This window comes from Stegodyphus dumicola, chromosome 6 (genome assembly GCF_044657685.1).
Source record: "Stegodyphus dumicola isolate Sdum_Otavi_A_Nest chromosome 6, ASM4465768v1".
Taxonomy (NCBI): Eukaryota; Metazoa; Arthropoda; class Arachnida; order Araneae; family Eresidae; genus Stegodyphus; species Stegodyphus dumicola.
In genome coordinates, this window is record NC_140773.1 from 63,125,961 (window position 1) to 63,148,910 (window position 22,950).

The 22,950-nt window shown below is 31.0% G+C and overlaps 1 protein-coding gene across 7 annotated transcripts in view; it reads right to left on the reverse strand.

Moving 5' to 3' along the window:
* Positions 1–22,950, reverse strand: part of LOC118181914 (voltage-gated potassium channel subunit beta-2-like) — a 262,942-nt gene that overhangs the window by 13,499 nt on the left and 226,493 nt on the right. For 6 of the 7 annotated variants that reach the window (XR_015041653.1, XM_085818411.1, XM_085818409.1 and 3 more), the window contains exons 11-13: positions 19,711–19,796; positions 10,441–10,561; positions 7,311–7,411 (exon numbers count right to left, since the gene is read on the reverse strand). Coding sequence is in view for 6 of the 7 variants with exons in the window: in XM_085818411.1 (XP_085674537.1) it covers positions 7,311–7,411; positions 10,441–10,561; positions 19,711–19,796 (308 nt within the window). In the remaining variant the exon portion in view is untranslated. The remainder of the gene's footprint in view (positions 1–7,310; positions 7,412–10,440; positions 10,562–19,710; positions 19,797–22,950) is intronic. The other variant, XM_085818413.1, reaches the window with a different exon arrangement.

The window sequence follows — 22,950 nt, forward strand, 5'->3', positions numbered from 1 at the left end:
TTAAATTAGATTGAGAGTAATGTATCCAACAACAGAGAAAACCATACCACTGTAATCCTTCTCTAATAACGATGCAAAAAGTATGATTCGTAGTCATACATTTTATACATTCATAGTCATACATGATGCGATATGGAACCCACATAAAAATTTTCGATAGAAAAATAAACTAATTCTCTCTCATTATATTAGCAACAATAGCACACAGTTTTTAATGATTTTGGTCTTTCTAATCAATTGGTTGAAAAAGCTCAAGGTCCATCCAATATTTCACCTATACTCAAATTTAGTCAATTAAATACGGCAAAAAATTGATCAGAAATGAATAACGCGAACACACAAACAGACATTCTTCTTTATATGTACAGATTTTTCTAAAACTTAAATTTTTTTTATTAACAAACTCTATGATTTGAAAGCGAGCAGTAGCAACCCTTTTCGAAGTAAAGCATTTTTATCTCCAACGAGAGAGACTGTTGCCACTCGGAAAAATGAGTGCCCTCAGAGTTTTAAATTAATATTTCGGCTGCTTAAAGTCGTACAAAGATGGGAACAGTCGAAATAGCTTCCCACAAATTTTTGGAATCGGCAACAATGTATCTAATGTTTGGCAATGCTATTTTTATTTCATCGTAAAACTTAGAAATTTTTCATTAACAAACTCTAGGATTTGAAAGCGAGCAATGACAACAACTTTCAAAATAAAGCAGATTTTCATCCCCAGCTTGCGAGACTGTTGCCATTCGGAAAAAGGAGGGCGAAAATTATTGTTCTTCCGAGTTTTTAATTAATATCTAAATCTTGGAGAAAAGTGGACCTTGACCTTTTCCAGGACCCAGAAAACAATTGTAGAAAGTTTAGTGACGGTGGCTATAGTAGTGACCGAGTTATTAGAGGACAAACAAACATACTTTCTTCTTTATGAATATAGATTTTGGTAAGTGTATGTGAAAATGAAAAACATCATTGCGAAGCTCCTCACATGCTATTTTGACAAAATCCCATTTAAAAAGAGCACACATTTTCAGGAAATCCAAAAGTTAAGACTTTCCAAAGATCCAAAGGTTAAGACTCTGAAATTTTTTCAAATAATAATAATTATGATTAAAAATGAAATTTCAAGTGAAGTTAATTCATGTAAAATAGAAGTAGAAAAATTTATCTAAATTATCTGAAACCTTGCTTTTAATTCATTATTAAAGCAATATTTCTGATAGCTTATACAAATGTTTTCCTAATCAGAATAGAATAGGGTACTTTTATCTCTTTTGTTGAAATAAAAGTTCAGCTTTAATTTTCCATATTAAATTCATTACATACAAAATTTTCTGAGCTGTTAAATAATTTATAAATTATTCTCTATACATGATAAAAATTTACATGCATTTTAAAGTCCTTATAATTTTGCAAAATTAAAAGAAGCAGTGTGGCCACCTCCTTTTGTCGGACTTAACGAGGCACACTTCCCTTTCTTGCGTGAATATAATAACAAAGTTACACATAGATTTATTATGTTTTTAAATATATTAATTTTATTTTGATTGGCTCTGTTTTGCCACCCCAAATAAAATCTCTTCTGTTGCTTTAATTTATTGTTCAATTATTTGTTATTAATTTAATTAATATTTTTATGAATTTGTTTGTATAACTGGAAAAAAAAAAGGAAAAAATATTAATTTCAATGTATCATATACATTGCTGTGGGTTTTTGTCAGTGCGAGTTTTGATCAGCGTGGGCTTATATCAGTATGTGCTTTCATCAATGTGGACTTTTAACAATGTGTGCTTTCAGCAGTGTGGATATTTGTCACATGAGCAATTATCAGAGTGGGTTTTTTTTTCTGTGGGCTTTTATTGCATGTGCTTTAGTCAAGTAGGCTTTTGTCTGGTCACCATTTTCAATATGTGCATTTTGTAATATATAAAATATTTAGGTTATATTAAACTACAGTCAGATGTTTCAAAATGTTAATAGAAATATGAATGACAGATTTAAAAAGCAGAAATTCTTGATGCTCATAACAGGCTTAAATACACTTAAAATAACAGAACTGTGGAAATGATAAATAGAATTAAAAACAAATATAAAATATATTTTCGTCATTTTTAGAATAAATTCATCATGGTGGAAAACAGAAGCTTATGACAGACTGAAGCTCTTTAAAAATGCATTAAAAATATGAGAATATTTTAAATAAAAATTATAAAAGTTTTTACATAGAGTTAAAAGATTTAATAAGTTTTAATAATAGAAAACAATACAGTTTAGAAGAAGAAATAAAATAACAGAACTATATTTTAAATAATTAAACTGTATTTTAACCAAAAATATAATCTATAAATTAATTTAACGTAGAATGCATATAAATTTAATTAATTAAACAATAAGTGAATTTCTTTTAATATTTGAATTTTTATTTTTCTACATTTTAGATGAATGAAAATATAAATTGTTTTTTTATGTCGAATTCGGCACATACATGCACTATTTATGCAAGTTTCAGAAATCTTTCTTGTGACTTAATTAATTTTAATTTGAAAAATGATCTTTCACCACTTGAAAAACAACATGCAAAGTCAGTCATATTCTTAGTGCAATAGACAAGTCACAAAAGATTAATTGCTAGATGTAAAAACTGCAGAATGTTAAAAGGACTTTAAGTTTTAAATTTATTTTTATATATATTTTTAAAAAATGTTAGATTTTTTCCTCCAAACTGTAACAGTATTTGTACAAATTTTCTTAATCAGTTTCTGATAAATTGTATAGGGAACTAAAATTACTATAGTGAAATTTTACTGATTAAAAACATTCATTAAAGGATATCCATGGAATATCTAAAAATGTAAAAAACACAATAATTGTAAATTTGTTTTCAGGCATTTGCTGCAACTTAAACTGACATGTCTTGTCTTTATCAGATTTTAACTGCAGATTTAATTCTAATTCCCCATCTACATCTTTGCTAAACTGTTTAGCATTTTTAAGCATATTACGGTAATTAGAATCTGATCTGTATTTTAATAAAAATTTCCCTTCATGGATTCTAAAGCAAGTTCAATATTTATTTAATAGTTTTATTTTGAAGCTTTTTGCTAGTAGAATTTATTCTGTTAAGAATATAGTGCCAAATTATGATAGAGAAATAAATTCAATAATTTTAAATTTTAATCCAAAGACTGCATGCTCCCTATTATACTGCTTTATAAAAAATGATCTTGTTCATTATTTCACAAAATGCATTGTAAATTTCTCACAACTAACATCTTTGAATTTGCTCTTTAAAATTGAAATTTGCTTTTTAAAATTGGATTCAAAGAATTGCTTTACTCTTTGGTGAAGAAGTGAAATATGAATATCTGGTTAAAAATATGAATGGTATGTTCTTAAATTGGAAACAGCAAAAAGAAATAAATTGACAGTTCTGTGAAATACAGAAAGGAAATAAAACTCAATTGGTTTTTAAATCCAAATGAGTTCTTAAACTGGTAGAGTTCGTAGAGACATTAAGGTATTTTTTGGAAGCAGGCCAGATGAAAAATTAGCAACGCCTTCGCCGGGAATCAAACCACGGACTTCTGGAATGCTGGCCCAGCATGCAGAGCACCACACCATGCAGGCACGCTAGGAAGGCAGGAGAAATACCTTATAAAGTGAGTTCATACTAGTTCTCAAACTGGAAACAGCAAAAGAAATAAAATGACAGTTCTGTGAAATTCAAAAAGGAAATAAAACTCAGCATCGGAAGATATACGCTTTTCGATGAAATGGAAGAATATTAGGGGATTTAACAGTGGTTTAAGTTTTGAAGGTCAGAAGCTGAAAAATCCTTGACGGTATAGTAGTACGAGTCTTCTGTTACAGATCTTGCTCTCTATCAGTGCAAGAATTTTTTTTGATAACGAGTAAATTTTAAAGGATTGTAATAGTATTCTTTGATTTCAGTTTTGATTTAAGAACAGAATAGAATTTTTTATTGATTCATTTCTAAATGAAATCAATTTGAACAACATTAAAGGTATTGCCACCTAAATGAGTTTTTCACTATGACAGTCCAATTTTTCATATAGTCTGCTAGCTACTGTTTTGATGGTATGACTGGATAGTTTTTCAGATTTCTGCCAGAAATTTAATCACATAGCTATATTCAAGTTAAAATTAATTTACTATTAGGTTTTATATTAGTGTACATAATATTCATTAATAAATGAAATGAAAGATTTGAACATTAATTAGTCATTTTATTTACATTGTTACTCATCATACACCAGAAATTACATAAAAGCCTGATTAATTGAAAGCCATCTTAATAGTAATGGTGCGAGAAAACAGAATTAACTCACAACCATGTCCAACATTTTCTTCCTAGAAACCATGAATGTAGATTTATTTGTCAGTAAACTATGAAATAAATATTTTCAGGAGATACTTTTAAATGTCTTTGACAGAGTCTTTCAATTTGAACTTGCTTTATATTAAAAATGCTAGACCTAGCAAGATACTTAATCAGAAACAGCAAAGGCTCTCATTATGTTTTAATATATTTTATACATCCTACATGAACTGAGAAATTTGTTAGAACTGAATCACCAAAAGTTGACTATACCGAACTCCTGATTATATGTATGTGAATTATCTCTTGCAGTCTATTCACGTATTGTCACACGGAAATTTCTCTGATTTGTCCTGGGGGGGGCAACAGATTTGATTTTATGGAAGAAATGCACAGTTACGGTGAAGCTTGCAATGAACTGAGTTTAAAGCAAATTTGTAGCTACTTGCACTATGATAAAACAGGAACAGTCTGCTGACATTGAAGTAAAGATATCGAACACCTAAAGTTACTTCTGGTGTTCATGAGTTTTAAAATATAAATGAAGGTAACAGAAGAAATACAGATGAAAAAATAAATAAATAAATAAATAAATAAAGACTACAGAACATTATAAAATTATGGTGATCTAGTAGCAAAGACTCAGATGAAACCAACAAAGCAATAAAGATGAAACAACAAGAGTAAGACACTAAAATTTGCATGTAAATTCTTAGACTGCAAGGATGAATAAACCGAAACTTAATGCCATCATAGTTTTGCACAGAGCTGTTATATTGATTTGACATGATTCTAAAGAAAGGAATAAAATAGTTGTACACTGTCTGCCTACAGATCTTTCCCACCCCTAAATGTTGCTGTCTGGTCTCACTGCAAGGCCTCTAATACCCGTAAATTTTATTACTAATTTTGTTCTAAAAGTTATTTTACATTAAATATTTGCATTAATCCTCTGAGTGGCACACATTTTTGAATCTGACATAAAAACTTGTATTTAAACTGCATTTATTAGCTAAATTTGTAGATTTACTTATATTAACCTTATTTTCATAATCTTATTTCATCTCTAGTGATATTCATAAACTTACATTCATTAAGACGACATTTACATTATTATAGAAAGTAAGAAAGTAAAATATTTAATTTATAAGCTAATACAGTCAAAAGTCTTTAATCCGGACGTCCATAATCCAGACCTCAAAGCTACAAACTTTCTGCACATGCGTAAATGCATAATGCGTCTACGCATGCGCGTAATATCTTTACATATGCGCAGATGCGTTTACACATGCGCATAATACATTTACACATGCACATTTAATGCATAATGGACGGTATAAGCTAAGCTAAAATTATCTAATTATATATTTCAGTTAATGTTGCAGATTGCGTTGTTCCTTAATCTTCGAATTGGATCCGGCTTGTTATTTTTTGCAGACTGTTAGAGCAATTTTATGAAAGTAAGCTTGAACTTTCGATTATGTCAAAAAGAATTTCCGATTCTGGAGCTGCCAAAGGATCTACAAAATGAAAGCATGTTTCGATGTCCATCAAACAAAAAGTGGAATTGCTGCAAAAAAATGGATAAAGGCATATCCTTTCTCTAACCATTCCGAAATCTGTTTATTATATTCACACTGCTCTGTGTGTGTGGGGGGGGGACGTCGCGGCACGCAATGAACTGGAAGTTGATCTGTCAGCACTATCCTTACCTTCAGGGCAGATGTTTTTATTTCATTCAGCTTATAATTCCTTACTAAATGTAGTATTTCATCTCAATGTACTCCGTCTTTGATATGATTTAAATCAAATTCTTTGTCATTATAAATATCACAAATACACATCAAATAGTTTTCTGGTTGCAATTTTCTAATTTCGACTATGTGTAATGTATGTTTTACACATGCGCACGTTGAAAGAAATGTTTAATAAAGTAAACAAATAAATATTAAGCTTTTTTTTTGTAAATTTTGATACCCTTTAGATCATAATTGCTCTTTATTTCATAAATTACGGTTTCATATTTTTAATTTTATTATTTCTGCATGCCATCGTACCAGATTTAAACTGATGATCTATAATCCGGAATTGCCGAAGACCCAATGAGTCCGGATTAAAGGCTTTTGACTGTATACACTAAATGGCAGAAAATCTCATGACCAGTTTAAGCCGGTCATGCCAGTCAAAGGGTTAAATGCAATGTCTATCAGTATTTGTTTATATACTAATAATTTTAAACAAAAATTCAGGTGATTGACTACTGTCGGAGAAGAGTCTGGAGTGCACACCTGTAGTGCATGCTTCCTCTGCCCCTGCCTTCACTGGTTGCTGAATAGCTTAACAGAAGTCATATCAATATTTTATACTGATTAGTCAGAAAATTTATTACTGAAAACATTAAAAAATAATTATGCTCAGTATTGTTAGTAACATTTAATGTATTTAACATTTAAATTAAGGAAAATTTCAACTTTAGACTGACATTGGTTTCATACCCAATCTATATATTTTAATAGAAACCATGAGGGCTTCTTTAAGGAACAGAAATTTATGGTCAAATTAAATGTGAGGAATATTGTCACACTTAAATAATTTTAAGACCCAATAAAAATAAAATGGATATCTATTGATTACAAAAGATTTGGGAAGGGTTTAGTGACATTCTTGATTAACTAGTTTCAGAAATTTTCTTGATTTAAAACATGAAAAACTATCCACAGAGGAAGATAAATTAACAACTATACACAAATTCACAATACTATGAAACACAAAACAAATATACCAGACTCACAACAAGACAAATACATATTAATTTACGACAATAAGCAAATATGTAAACAAATACTTAAATAATGACAAACACTTATTTACAACAGCATAAACAATTAGATGTAGTTTTAATTTTTGTCAACAGAAAATCACTGAAAAATAATTCTTAACTAAAAATAAAATTGATTTAATTTCTTTAATACCAACCCTGACCTTGATAGACCCCCTAGATAAAAGATGGACTCCCTCATCAAATTTTCCTGTGTACATTCCAAATGCTTGAGGTGACCACGTCATAGTTCCAATACCTTAGAGATAACAAGTACAAAATAAATACATGCACATATTCACCTAGCAAAAATATGACACATTTAGTAAAAAAAAAAAAAAAAAAAAAAAAAAAAAAAAAATACAATTCTATATTTTGTGCAATACTTCACTTAGCAGATGAATTTTTTAATACTGACCAAGAAAGACTGAACATGCAATGCATTAACAAAAGAAGGTAAGTTTCCATTATATAGAAAGTGACTATTTTTCAAAATCTCTCTTTACCAGCATCTCTAAAAGTGATCAGTTTACTTCAGAGAATATCTGTATCTTGTATCTGTAAAAGATGGATGTAGTGTTGTTGTTGTTGTTGCTTATGCTCACTTATTTGACGTAGTCAGCCCAAGCCCACGAAATTCCTCGTGGCAAGGAGCAGATTATAGCTGCCATTGGCAACAGCCTTGAGCATCTAACAGGTGATAGTGCGATTTGGCTCAGTTCCACCCCCAATTTTGATGGACAGCACCCCAGGGGGATGGGTTCCAGGGTTTCCCACCCTCTCCCCTTCCACCAAACCACACAAGAGGTCTTTCAATTTGCCGCATATTTAGAGTGCCGCCATGCAGCACCAACACTTTACATTTATAAAAATCCATGCTTTCTCCGTGATTTGAATTCGGGCCCTTCGGCACGGCAGTTAACGATCCTAACTACTATCCCGGTTGGGCTGCGGATGTAGCGTAGTTACGGGAAATGGAATAATACATTATGCTGTTTGGAATTAGCAATAAATGCGTTGCTTTCTTTATTGGACATAAAATGACTTCTTTTGAAACTTGAACTTATGAAAATGTTAAAATCATGAGTAAGATGTTACTCGCTAATAATTTTCTTTAAAGATGCAAAATTGGAGTTTGCCTGTAAATTTGAATTTCAACAACAATATTATAAAAATTTGTCTTCAGATAACATTAAAAAGTTATGCAAAAGCAATCACGTGCCTTGTCAGTATTACAGATAAGCCATAAATGAACTTTGAAACCTTAAAGTAGAATTTCCTGAAAAATCCTGTATAAATGGTCCAGGATGAACATTACCTTTTGATCTGATTATCTTTGAATGATAGATAGGCTTTCATTAGGTCCAAACTGAAATAGTGCTAGATTTAGTTCAGGTTGTCTACATTTCATTGTATGGATTTATATTTTCAAAAAATTTGGATCCAAAACTAGCTGCAGTCTTAATGAAATCTATACATTTCATCTTTTCAGGAACAATTAAATAGAAAAGAATTTTTTCCTCCCAGATTCTCCATCAGTTGCAATGATTTGAAATTTTGCTTACTTAGATGTTTATGAGTGTATGCCTCATGAGTCTTACTGACGTATATGGATTAGGCAACAAAATCTGGCAGCATTTCTAACCTGGTCATCAGTGAATAAAAAGTATTGATGGCATTCATGGATCAAGCACAATCTTCTTAGATATTCTAAAATCATTCAAAGCATTAAAAAATAACTGAACACTTCTAAAAGAAAGAAGTGTTATCATCATACTTGTTTTAGCAATCCGTCTCAATGTTTAATAAACTCTGATTTTCAAGTATTGCTCTTTTTTAATCTTTTGACATATCTACAATAGATATTGTTCCTTCTGTTGCTGCAATATTTTGCACAAATATTACCTCATTGAATTCCCTGCACTGCATGAATATTGCATCTGAGATCCGCTTGTAATACAAAGAAAACTTCTATTTTATATGATACAGTTAATTACGAGTTACAAATGACTAGTCCTTGATCTATGAGACTAGCCCAGAACATTACAAATTACCGTATGCAACAACAACAAAGAAAACTACATATTCAAAATTTTCAGGTGGTATCATACAACTAACATGCTTGAAGGGGGAAAAATATGTGTTGCACAGCTATAACCAATGCTAATTATTTGTTTCCAACATAAGTTAAAACTAAAACCATAAAAAGTGATAAAAACAATCCTTTTGCAACATATTAAAAATATTTTAGACCTTGTTAAAAAATAGGAAAGTAAATTTTATCATACTGAAGCCTGCATTAACCAGCTGAAGATACAGCCATACTATACTATGAGATGAGAATAAAGAGTTCTAGTAAATACGCTACAACATTCTTAAAAATAGCTTAAAATATATTTCAAGGGAATCAAAAGAGAAAATAAATTAGTTCCATCAGTTTCAATAATGATAGACTCAATGAAGCACATCAACTATAGAACCATAATTATGTGAATAATAGCCAAATGTAATTACAAACACAGAGGGAAAAATAGAATAAAATATAGAACTTTCCAACTGAAATAACATAGGCAGTATGCTATGCTTTAATATTCTGTTTTGGATTTATGATTTAAGGTAAATAATTAAAAGTCTTTTAAATGCTAGATAGAAGATCATTAAAAATATCATCTTATATGAAAAATTGTGAGTATAAAAGGGAAAAAAAAAAAAAAAAAAAAAAAAAAAAAGAAACACCTTTTAATGATTATTTTATAATATTAAAGATTAATATCCTGAAATAATTCACAAAATAAAAATAAGTCAAATGAAGTTTTTTGAATCTGCATTAATATTAAAATTAAAAAATAAAGCATTTATAGTTAATTATGATTAATTAACACCATTAATACAGTCTGCAAAAATAAAAAAGCTTATAAATGAATTTTTTTATACATAACATTTCAATCATAAAATATTTCTTACAAACTGCAGTATTATGATGGCATACCAATTCTTTTACTTAAAACTCAGAACAAAACAAAATAACAATTATTAAAAAAAAAAAAAAAAAAAAAAAAAAAAAAAAAAAAAAAAAAAACTTTACATGCAAAAACAAGAGAAACAGGGGGGGGGAACTAAACCAAATTTCTCATTAAACAAATTACATTTTAGATTACCTAGCATTAAAACAAAAATATGGAGCTAGTATTTAGTACATATTCAACTCAATTATACTTTTCACAACAAAGTTCTGCACTTATAACGTACAGTGAAAAATTAAAATATAAAGTCATATCAAAACAATACCTATTTTGTGAAATAACTCAGGCAAATGAATTTCTACTTTTTCTCTCTGAAACATATGATACTCTGTTTGCTCAACGAGAGGTGGAATGAGGTTAAATTGGCGAGCCACTGTGTATGCTTCCTGAAATCAAGAACATTGCATAAATAATAAATACAAATATAGGTTAATGAATAGAGCTGAGTTAAACTTCTATTATGGTATAGTGCTGCTTCTAAGTCATAAACATTAAACTGCATTTAAAGCTAACAAAAGGCAACAATAAATATTTTACTATTTCAATGGCGCTATATAAAATGCAGTTTTATATCAATGGTACTTTATGCATATTTTAAATAATGAAAATATTTCATGAACACTCCTACAATTTGCTAAAAATATCTTATCAATATCTGATCACTTAGTGCAACTAGTACACAGGCTGTTCACACATTTTTTAGACGATGTATATTGTATTCACAAAACTAAATTACATAAAATTCTTGTGTTTTAAATGTTTTATTTGTCATCCCTTATTATGAACTATCTTTCGACACTGCAATTTCCAGGATAATAATGCCTTTGAAGTGGCAGAAGAGATATTCTACCCCATTCCTCCCGAACAGCTTTCCAGAGTCCCATTAAGGTTTTGGGACAATGTTTGGATAATGCAGTTTTTAAAAGTCCGAAAGCACAAAACTCCATAGGTGACACATCGGGAGATTTAGTAGGGATATCAGTGAAGGGTATGATCTTGATACCAGTTTTTTGTTCCATTTCTTGTAGGAAATTTACAGTGGATTTTGATGTGTGACTGCTAGCTTTGTCCTGATGGAGTCTCACAGATTGATAGCACTGTGGGTAAAGCGATGGTATTTCGCTTTACCCACAGAAAAATTGTCGATAAAATATGTTCCTGATAGTATTTGGAGTTAATCTTGACATTTTTTTGCACTCTCTTTATTTTTAACTTGCCATTATAAGAAAAACAAGCAACAATCATGAATCCCTTAGAAAAACTTTCTTTCGATTCTTTGAACCATGTACTTAAATTTTTTTCTCCCCTTTTATGATAATAAACGGCTCTTGTTTTGTTACAATCATTTAAATACACCCATGCTTCATCTATTGTGACAATTGTTTTCCATTTTTCTTTGGATAAGTGTTTCTCATATAGAATTCCGCAGCGTCTCCTGCATTGAGCAATATGCTTTGGAAGAAGACGATGCACATTGCGTTTTTTCGCTTTCTTAAGATTTAAATCAACGTTTACCATTTTGTTTACAGTGGACACCAAGCATTTTAATGATTTTGCAACTGTCCTTTGACTAGGGGGATTTTCTTTTAACATTAAACAACGTACCTTTGCAATAGTCGAAGATGTCCGTTTTTTCCTTGGATACTTGTTTGGAATTTTTGTCCCACTTGAGGCTACAATTTCATGTTTTTTTCCTTTTTTGTTGATGATATTATCAATCGACGCTTTAGATATCACAAAACCATGACTCTCACATCGTTTTTGGATAACGGAGAATGCATATTTCTCTTCGGAAAGAGCGTAAACGTAGCCTTCGAACCACTGCTTTGTTAAATTCACCATTTTGAATAAAAACAAAACTTTCAAGCAACAGATGATAATTTTGACTTTTAAAAACATAGTACAATTGCAATTACTTCTTTTGCAGCAAACGATTTTTTATTACCGCTTACCAAAATCGTCTAAAAAATGTGCGAACAGCCTCTGTATTAGCCTTGTGTTGCAAGGCTTAAGGGGATATGCAGAAGGAGTTCCATGTGCAAATGCAATTTGCCATTTTTTACAAATCATCAACATTTCACTTATGTTTCCAACAAACTCTTTTTAATGAGGTTTTCTCAGAAAAAATGCAGCAAACCCTGAATTCTGACTAAACATAATGGAATACATTGCAGAAGATACTGATCTGTCAACAACAATCTGTCTGGGAAGCAGAGTATGAAAAAAATACAAATGGAAAGATGCCTGTATATCAAAGAAGATGAAGTCTATACCTGCTAATTACAGCAATAGAATTTATTTGTATTTTCCTATTTATATAAGTTTACATATTTTTCCCCTTCAAATATATGTAACTTCAAGTTGTAGAGATATTAGGATTTTTTTTGAAGCAGGCAAAATTATTAAAAAGGCAAAAAAAATTAGCGACGCCTTCGCTGGGAATTGAAACCGTGGACCTTTGGAATACCAGAACATCGTGCAGACCACCACCCCACGAAGGCATGCCCAAAAGGCGAGATAAATACCTTATATACTACCCCCCCCCTTTTAAAGGGTGACTTGGGGTTTTAGGGGACCCAATCGCCAAATTCTGGGTGAGGAGAATCATCATCCACAACCATTTTAGTTCGGGCGCCACTGTAGAGACATTAGGATTTTTTTCAATGGGGGGGGGAATAAACTTCATTGTCTCTACAGTGGCAAGATGAAAGTGAAGCAGGCAAGAAGAAAAATTAGCAACGCCTTCGCCGGGAATCGAACCACAGACCTCTGGAATACGTACCCAGCCTGCAGACCACCACACCAAGAAGGCGGGAGAAATATCTTATAAAGTATTTTCCTGTTTCCCCTTCAGATGTATTTTAATTCGGGTTGAGCTTTATTAGAGATATTCTGTAACATCAACAAAGTCTTTTTATTTATTAAAGGCAAACCTTTGTGTTACATTATTACTGACACTGATTTCTGAAAATTCAGAATTTTATATTTTTCTATTATAAATTATGAAGTAAATTAATAACATATTAATAAAATTCCATCACTTCTCAGATTTCATTCGCCCACTCGATTAATTTTCTACTAAAGTTGTCTTTAAACATGTAAACTAAAATAATAAAAAATTAGTAGTGTTTTTTTATTAACATTGAGATGTGATTTTAGCATAAAATAAAATTAAAAAAAAATTCAAGTGGTTACAGCTTTTAATTTCTCCTACTTTATATACTATTTATACACTACACTTTTCTTCTATTTTATATACTATAATTTGAAAGGGCAGTCACCATTTCTGAATGGCACTAATCTCAGTAAAAGAAAAATCAGTTGTCAAAAGTTCAATTCAAACAAGAGAAATTCCTACCTGGTTCTTCTGATCTTCTCACGAAAGTAAGTAATTGAACCAGATTAAATGCTAATCCTTTATTTGGCACAATACATAGGGAGATTTACACGATTCTACAGCGATACACTATACTTACGTGCTACATCAAAACACTAACTCTAATCAGTTTATAGCATACTAGCGAAATCAATAGTCTAAAGATCGCAAAAGAGTTCTAGATTTGCAGCATCTTCCTGAGCTGAAATTTGTCAGGAGATGGAACGTTTCTCAAGTATTGGTTGAGGATTCCAAAGGACATTAGAGTTGCACACCTCTCCTAATGAGAATTTTGTTCGGAATTCTCATGGTGCATGCGCGGATACAGCCATCACATCCAGGATGCAATTCTATCACAATGCCTATTTGCCATAAAAGCCTAGGTTCATCATCATCACTTACCAAAATCATAGATTTTTCTCAAAGTTCTGTGAGCCAGTTGATTGATTATTATTGATCAGCTGACCTAAGCCCAAGAAGATAAGATGATTTCCCTCTCTTCGACGTTCAATTAAGTAAATCTCCTCGGTATTTTTTCATTTTCAAAAATTGGCGTTGAGGTAGGAATCCCTTTATCTGCTTGAGGAAGAGTCAATAACTATCATGCAATCAAGAAATATTCAGATGTTAAGCGGTTCTGTTCATCTGCATCACTGAAACATAAGTAGAGTTGATAACTGTCTCCGTTATCAATATAACTGATGTCCTTCCTACGATTTTCAGAGACATCATAACTGACCTCAGAAAAACATCCCCCAAAATTGTGCTACCAGGCAGCCCTTTTGATGATAAATTTCCATCTGAAAGATAACTTCCCAAATAATTTTGCACTTCTTCTCATCAGCAGCTTGGTTTGCCTTATGGAATGTCCTCAAATTATCACTGTAGATTACACTGCAAATGCTTCTCCTTCCAACAAATTTTTGAGAAGCTTGTAAAAATGCCAGAGTGGTCAAGTCAGAGTCAATTCCACATGTACTGCTCTGATTATGGCTCAAGTGAAGAGAGTACATAAGTCTTCTTCATACTTAAACATATAATTCTCCTACAGAGTCCAATCCAGTCATTTCTAAAGGATATGCTTCTGATAGTCTGTTAGCTGACAATTGTGCAAGAATCTGAGCCACTGGCTTTGCAAAAATTTCTGGCATAAAATTTATTTATATATAACACTCTCAATTCTTTGTCTGGTTCTTAAAATTCATGTTTTCTCCCTAGGATTGGCCAGTGTTTCTGCTATCACTCAAGCTTTCTCTTTCATGTTATCAGACCAGTAATAAGTATTTGGCAACAAAACTGGATGTGCTTCTTGTGAAATATTAGCATATTGAAGATGTCTTTTGATGAAAATTATTCCTCTTTTATTTAGAATATCGCTAAATGGCCTAATGACTGAATGTGTTAGCAACAGTCTTCTTGTGGTTAAAGCCAAATATTCTTCAGGAAAATAGTCCACCTGTGTCTTTTTGATCCATTATGTTCATCCAGCTGAAGTTCAGTTCCTGTAAAAAAAGTAATAGATTCTTCTGTTTCAAACTCAGATAAATTGGAAATTTCATTATTTGGCTGCGGCCAATAGTTTTCATCTTTCCTTATTCAAGGTGGTTCATTCCGCTTGTCTTTCAGAGCAATTATGTCCATTGTAAGAGTCTCATTTTCTGGAAACTATTGAATGACCTTTGAGTGTGAAATCTGAGAGGAAATATTTATGTGACCTTGTTTGAACTCTTTTGAGTATGTATAAAGTGCAGGAGATCCTGAGTTTTGAATTTTTAATATTTTCAATTAAGTTTTTTATAGGTGTTTAATCAATTAACCTCTAGTTTTTTTAAACCCTTAATTTACAAAATGTCTGCAAAAAATCAAAAGATAGCTTGAAAAAGGTGTACAATTTCACTTGAAACTAAAAAACATTTGGACCAACTAAACAAAGAAGAAAAATTATCAGTTGTTGCAAAGACAGAGAACTTGAACAAGACTACTATTAAAAAAAAAAAAAAAAAAAAAAGAATGAAGAAAAAATAAGAGCATATGCATCAATAGTATCTTTAGGTGCTAAACGAAGTTTCTGTTCGGTAAATATAAATATTACGAAAACTGAGAAAGCACTTTCAGTATGGATTGTGTAAATGAGAGAGTAGGAACATAATCGAATAAAAAACAATACAAGCATTTACAAGAAGGCCAGCAAACTACCACAAACCAACAATTGCAATCATTTTGTGCAAGTAAAAGTCAGAAAGAAAGTTTTTAAAGCAGGGTAAACCAAGGAGAAAGTGCTTCTGCAGATTGACTACTTGTCAATTTCCAACAGAATGTAGAAAATTGTTAAAGATGAATGTTATGCACCGGACCAAATTTTTAATGCCGATGAGGTTGGTTTAAACTGGAAAAGAACTGCAATCTTCTACATGTATTAGAAAAAAAAAAAAAAAAAAAAAAAAAAAAAAAAAACAGAACTCTTATACCTGGATTCAAAATGGCTAAGGAAAGGATCATTCTTCTCTTACGCAGTAATGCATGAGGAGATTGTTGTACGAAATCATTATTTATAAACAAATCAATGAATCCTAATTAAAAAACTTAGATAAAAGTAGCTACAAGTTTATTGGTAAGCCAACAATAGAGCTTGAATGACTTCCATCTATGTTTGCAGATTGGTTCCGCAACTGTTTTGTGCCTTATGTAGAAAGATATTTAAAAAACAAAAAATTGAGTTTCGTAGTATTACTACCACTAGACAATGCCCCTGGACATCGAGAGAAGTGAAAACATTCAAACATAAAGATAATATTTCTACCACCAAATACTATATCACTAATCCAGCCACTAGATCAAGGTGTAATATCAAATATATTTAAGGCATATTACATATGAATGCCTTTTCAGTGTATTTTGGACAATTTAGAAGCTGCAGATAATGACACTTACCCAAGTTTAGAAAGAATTTTCAATCTTGAATTGCATTAAATACTGTATCTTCACCTATAAATGATCTTAAAGCTTTGAATGCACGTTAGAAAGCTCTTTTACAGGATATGGTTTATGAAGACTCCAATATTCCACACAAGCACACAATAAATCAAATAACTAATGTTGCATGTTCGCTATGTGTTGATGAACTATTTTTAGAAAAAAAAACATTGGATGAAGAAGATCTTGTAAGGCTTCTAGAAGAATCCAATTAAAATTCAGTGACTAAAGAGGATAAAGAAAATTATGAATATGTACCTAACCAAAATTTTTCTGTTGATGATGTATAATAAATATGCATTACATTTGGCAAACAAACTGGAGATGATCTTAACAAAAACAGATCCTTGCAAGGTATGGAAATCAACGTTTGCAGCAAAACTCAAGAACTGTATTAAGCCACATGAAAAGTATTTAAGAGAAATTGCAACACAGGAATGAAATATCATGCAGTACTGTTAGATATTAAGATGAAGACGTACCAAGCGACTTGGTATTTGGCCTCTTTACAAGAAAATATACTAGAACTTTCTAGTTTTGACTTAGAACTCACAATCTTTTCATGGCCTTCCTGGCTTGTCAAAATACCAGCTTCAAGCATTTCTAAATCACTTATAATGCTTTGTATGGTAGAATCTAGTTGGCAGATCTGATTAGCTTTCTCTTCTAACTGAAATTCTAAATTACACAAATCATTATCACTGATCTTGGCCCCCTTTAACCTTTTGAGCCTGGGGCTTTGGTAGCAGTAAAAGCTATCAAAGGACGGGGAATATTGAACCGAATGCTTTCCCCCCTTTAAGAAATCACCTCCTATTTGCAACAAAGATTCTTTTGTGTACTTTAATGGATTCTCAGAGGGGTGCATCTATGTCGCAAAAGGAAGACCTTTGAAAGAGATAAGTGGTTAAAACCCTACGGACGTCAAATTTGACTTTTCACCCTGGAAAATGGAGGAAAAAGACATGGGAAAGTGGACAACCCCGTCTTTTCAAAGAGAGGACTCTATGGCCACTATAATGGCCATCCCGTCTTCAAAAGATTAATGTAGCACTTATTTTATTCATAATTTTAGTTAACGAAGTTTGATTAGTTTTTCTTACTCTTTAACCTTCCAGCATGCATGCTTGGCAATTTTACATGAGCCCGCGCGCGTCGTACATTTTACGACATCCATTATTTTATCGTTTTTCACAATGACAGAAATGAGTGAATATTGATAATAAATCCATTAAGAAATAAAATACTAATCTTATTATTGCAAAATACAAATGATATCACATTCAAATATAAGTAAATTATTTTTAAGTTTTTATGTTAGTGAGATGGAAATGCAATGATGCATTTCATTATAGAAAATTTTACATTTATTATTTAATAATTATATTTTAAAATCGAAGCTAATTTTAATATTCATCAAAAGCAAGTATAGACAATAAAAAGGAAAACTCCTTGGTAAGAAAAAAAGTAAGTTTAGCATTACTTACTTCTGAAAGGAAATTTACTTCTTGCTGGTTACAAAAACACACTTTAAACTAACTTTAATATTTTTATTTATTTCTAAAAAATATAAATAAAAGAAAATAAGGAATAGAAATAGCTATTGTTTTCCCATCCAAAGGTTTCCTTGTCTTCCTTTTCTTCATCAGATAATTATTGAAGAACGCGAGCAAAATCAGCTGGTTGCACATGTTTTTTTGCCATGAAAACCGATATAAAATTTACAGAGACAAATGTATTCAAGTTAAAATAATACACGGCAATTAATAACACAAAATTACAAAATATTTGAAAAAAAATATTTTCCGAATTTTTACCCACGGCCACACGCGTGTCGTAACTTTTACGAAAAAGCTGCCATGTAGCACAAAAGCCCAGTTAAAAAAAAAAAAAAAAAAAAAAAAAAAACCAGTCATATGACTTTTTGTTGGCACATTCCATGATGTGGGGAAGGGAGAAAGGAGGAAAAGAAATGACCTTCAGACGTCTCAGCTTCGATATGCTACGTCTCAGCTATGAAAAATGTGCATTAAAAACTTAATTTGTCGTAAATTTTGCGCATATGCGTGGGCTGGAAGGTTAATTCATTAGGTTGTGCCATTTTCAATTACAATTAATCTCCTGATTTTGTCACTATAAAATGAAAATCAGCTGTCAAAAGTTCAATTCAAATAAGAGAAATTTTTACCTAGTTCTTAAGAGTCTTCTGATTTTTTCAAGAAAGTAAGTAATCAAACCTGAGTAAACATTAATCCTTTATTTGGCACAATAACTAGGGAGTCATTTATGATTCTGTGATGCTACACTACACTTACTTGCTACATCAGAACATTAACTCTAGTCAGTCTATAACTGATGACATAGCAAGAGGGAACATTTGTCCCTGGGTGCTATATCTAGAGGGCACCAAATTTACATTACAAAATTTTAGAATGAAGTTTTTTCATTCTTGGCAAACAGGAGTGGGCACAAGATCTTCAGTTGTCTTCGGACACTGAAACCCTAGCTACAGCTCTGTTTAGCATACTGTTGCATCTATAGACCAAAGATCGCAAAAGAATTTCTAGATTCACAACACTTAGAATTTATGAATAAGTAAGTAAATACATTCAGCTTTGTTAAAATATTTCCAAATTTTAGAAATGTGAAATACATCACTGAAAGGCAAAACGAAAAACCTACTGTTTATCATATTAAGTTTCCCTTGAATTTGCTCTCCTTCTTCGTTCACAGTTTTTTTTTTTTTTTTAATTAACAATTTTAGGATTCAGTGCTTTAGTAAACTTAATGTTTTTAATAATTCAGTCGTAATATATTAATGATACTTAGAGATGCACAAGTTTCTGGGCAGGGGGAACCTACTTAGCTTACAATTATAATAAGCATCAATGATAAGAAGTAATAACAAATGATATTAATGTGAAAAATAAAAAAGTTATCATGCAAAACAATGGACAATCCCTCAACTAATGGTGAAAATTAAGAATTGTGATTCAACTTCTATTACAATAACTGAACATAAATCTACTGAAAAGTGGCAATAAGAAGCTTAGAAGCAGAACATGAAGTTTGTTTACAGTAGCAGTACTTTAACTATGAAGTTTGTCAATATGCTTACACTGGGAAAAAATACAAAATAAAAATTAATTTATTGAATTTTTAATCAGAAATATAAATGAAAAATACCATTATTTCCATGGCTGTCCATCGAGACGTACCCCAATACATAGCCATACCTTGATTAATACAGTGGGTAAAGGCACGAACAACCTCTACAAAGATAATTAAAAAAATACATAAAAAATTAAGCACAAAATGTTGATAAGCAAATTAAATGTTTTGGAGTTAAGCACATCAATCCATTTCCATACTTTGATAAATAATACACCATCAGAATTTGATACATTAAAAAGATGATGAGAATAAGTAATAAAAATAAATAAATCTGCAATAATAATAATAATAAAAAAACACCCACTTTTCACAGTATAATAAAGTTGAAAGAATCCAAAATAATTAATAATTTGCTACTAATATATTAAATCATATCAGTAAGAAATTATTAATTATCTATTAATCTAAATTAATACATCTTTCCTCAAAGGGAATATGGATAAATAATAAATGATTTTCATGTTCAAAGAAGGTAACACAAGCAGCAAGGAAGAAACTTTCAGCTGTTCTTAATGTAATTTGGAATGTAGAATTTAAAAAGTGGCATTAAACATTATGCATTTCCTTACACTTATCTCTATGAACATGATTTTTTATATGCCAAGTATGTTACTAGTAGTTGTTTACTTGAATTACAATACATAAATTAATTATAAAAATGTTTTAATGAGCAACATATAGTAAATAAGGAATCAAGGGGAAATTTTACCATTAATTTCATTATAAATTATAATTTTTTAAACACTTTTCAACTTTTTATTGATTTACAAAATGAAGCAATTCTTTGGCATAACAGGTATGCTGTTATAACAGATTATAACTGGCATAACAGGTATGCTTTGGCATAACAAGTATCCTGTTCGGCATAACTGGTAACAGGATGCTTTAGCCAAACCTTACTTATCCAAGAAAGTTATGAAGATATGAAATTGGTTATTATGAAAACATAATACATCTTGGATGGATAATATGCAGATATTAAAGCATTATGTATGCTTTCACACATGTTATGATATCCTACTATGTGAATTCATCAAATATGCTACAGAAGAAGAATCAGACCAAAGTGGTCAGATTACCTCCAAAAGGTAAAGTAAGAAAGAATTAAATCTGGGAATTTAGGAAGCCATGGCATGAGTTCACCATGTCTTATCAATCTTCCACAGAAGTACTGGTTTAAATGTATTCCCGCAGAGATTTAATGAGGATTGCTCTATTTTATTGGAAAAGAATCCTATTATGAGGGATAGCATAATCCTCGATTATATTACAGTCAAAAGTCATTAATCTGGACGTCCATAATCCGGAATGATCTATAATCTGGACCTCAAAGCTACAAACTTTCTGTGCATACATAAACGCATAATGCGTTTACGCATGCACATAATATGTTTACGCATGTGCGTTTAATGTATAATGGACGGTATAAGCTAAACTAAAACTATCTAATTATCTATTTAAGTTAATGTTGCAGATTGCATTGTTCCTTAATCTTCGAATTGGATTCGGTTTATTTTTTTTTTGCAGACTGTTAGAGCAATTTTATAAAAGAAAGCTTAAACTTTCAATTATGTCAAAAAGAATTTCTGATTCTGAAGCTGCCAAAGGGTCTATAAAGCGAAAGCATGTTTCGATGTCCATCAAACAAAAAGTGGAAATGCTGCAAAAAATGGATAAAGGCATATCCTTTGTTTCTCTAACCATTCCGAAATCTGTTTATCGATTTCACGCTGCTCTGCGGGGGAAGGTTGCGGCGCGCAATGAATTGGAAGTTGATCTGTCAGCACTATCCTTAACTTCAGGGCAGATGTTTTTATTTTATTCGGCTTATAATTCCTTACTAAATGTAGTATTTCATCTCGATGTACTCCGTCTTTGATATGATTTAAATCAAATTCCTCATCATTATAAATATCATGAATACACATCAAATAGTTTTCTGGTTGCAATCTATAATCTTACTATAATATACTACTAATAATATACTGATGATCTCTAATCGGGAAAAACCGATAATCCGGAATCGCAGAATTCCCGATGACTGGAGATTAAAGACTTTTGACTGTATTAAAATTTTGCAAATAAGTGTAAATGATGTTAGCAAAATTATATATGAAATTGTAATATCTTTTATATAATGTAACATGAAATGCTCAAAAGAGTCGAAGCTCTGCTGGAAAAAATAAGATTACAGGGGCATGTCTATTTGATATCACCCGTGACTTATATTGTTAGTAGTGTTTCAAAGCCATGGTTTATATTGTTACAAGTGAATCAGTGGGTAATAGCTAATTCCTCACATACATTTTCTAATGAAATATATACATTAAGATGGGTCGAAAAAGCCCTTTTTTAAAATTTTTGTAATGGTATACCCTGAAAAAATTGCCTGTTGCCCACCTAAGAAAAATGAAAAAAATTTTTTTGCAATAAAATTATATCTTCTATAATAATATATAGTAATTATATCAAGCATCACACTCAGTTTTGAAAAATGTTGAAATTTTCATGTTTTTCGTCAATGTTTTAATTATCAAACTCACTATTAATGTGAATTTTGGGCATAAGGAACATGAAAAAAGTTTAAAATCTGTGACCTCAAGCTATTTACTGTTTTTGCAAAATGCTCAAAAAACAATTTTTTTGTAAAAAAAGCAATATTTCGTAATTTTTGCTACAAACCTATTTAAATGGTGGTTATAATTGTCAAATATTATAAAACTACACTGTGCAATTGTAAATATTGTAAATATTATGTAACTATGCATGTGTTAATTGATTCAGACAATTCTCACGCCATTGACAAAAGCAAAATAAGAGAAAAAACTCATAATAGAAATGATTTGTAGAATCCATTTATTAAGGAAACACTACATGATCTGTAATTTGATAGAAGAAAAGATGACACAATGGTAATTAAAAAAATAATTCAAAGTATTTTCAAGGAATTCAAGAAGAGGGCTATTATTTCATAAACCATAAACAAGAATTAAAATATATCGGCCATGCTTCTCCCTCTACAGAACATGTTAAAGATATAGCTTCTACCATAATTTCCAATTGACTATAAATGAGATTCCTTTTGAAAAATTTGATGTGATAGACAGTAACAGAATTGCATTTGATATTGGTTTGAAAATGGTATTATCCAACTGATCAAACTGCCTATTGGAAAACCACTGCAGTGGGGTATATGTATCCTACACTTCAATGGACTGCTGTTCCACCACATTTCATCCCTTGCATGATTGT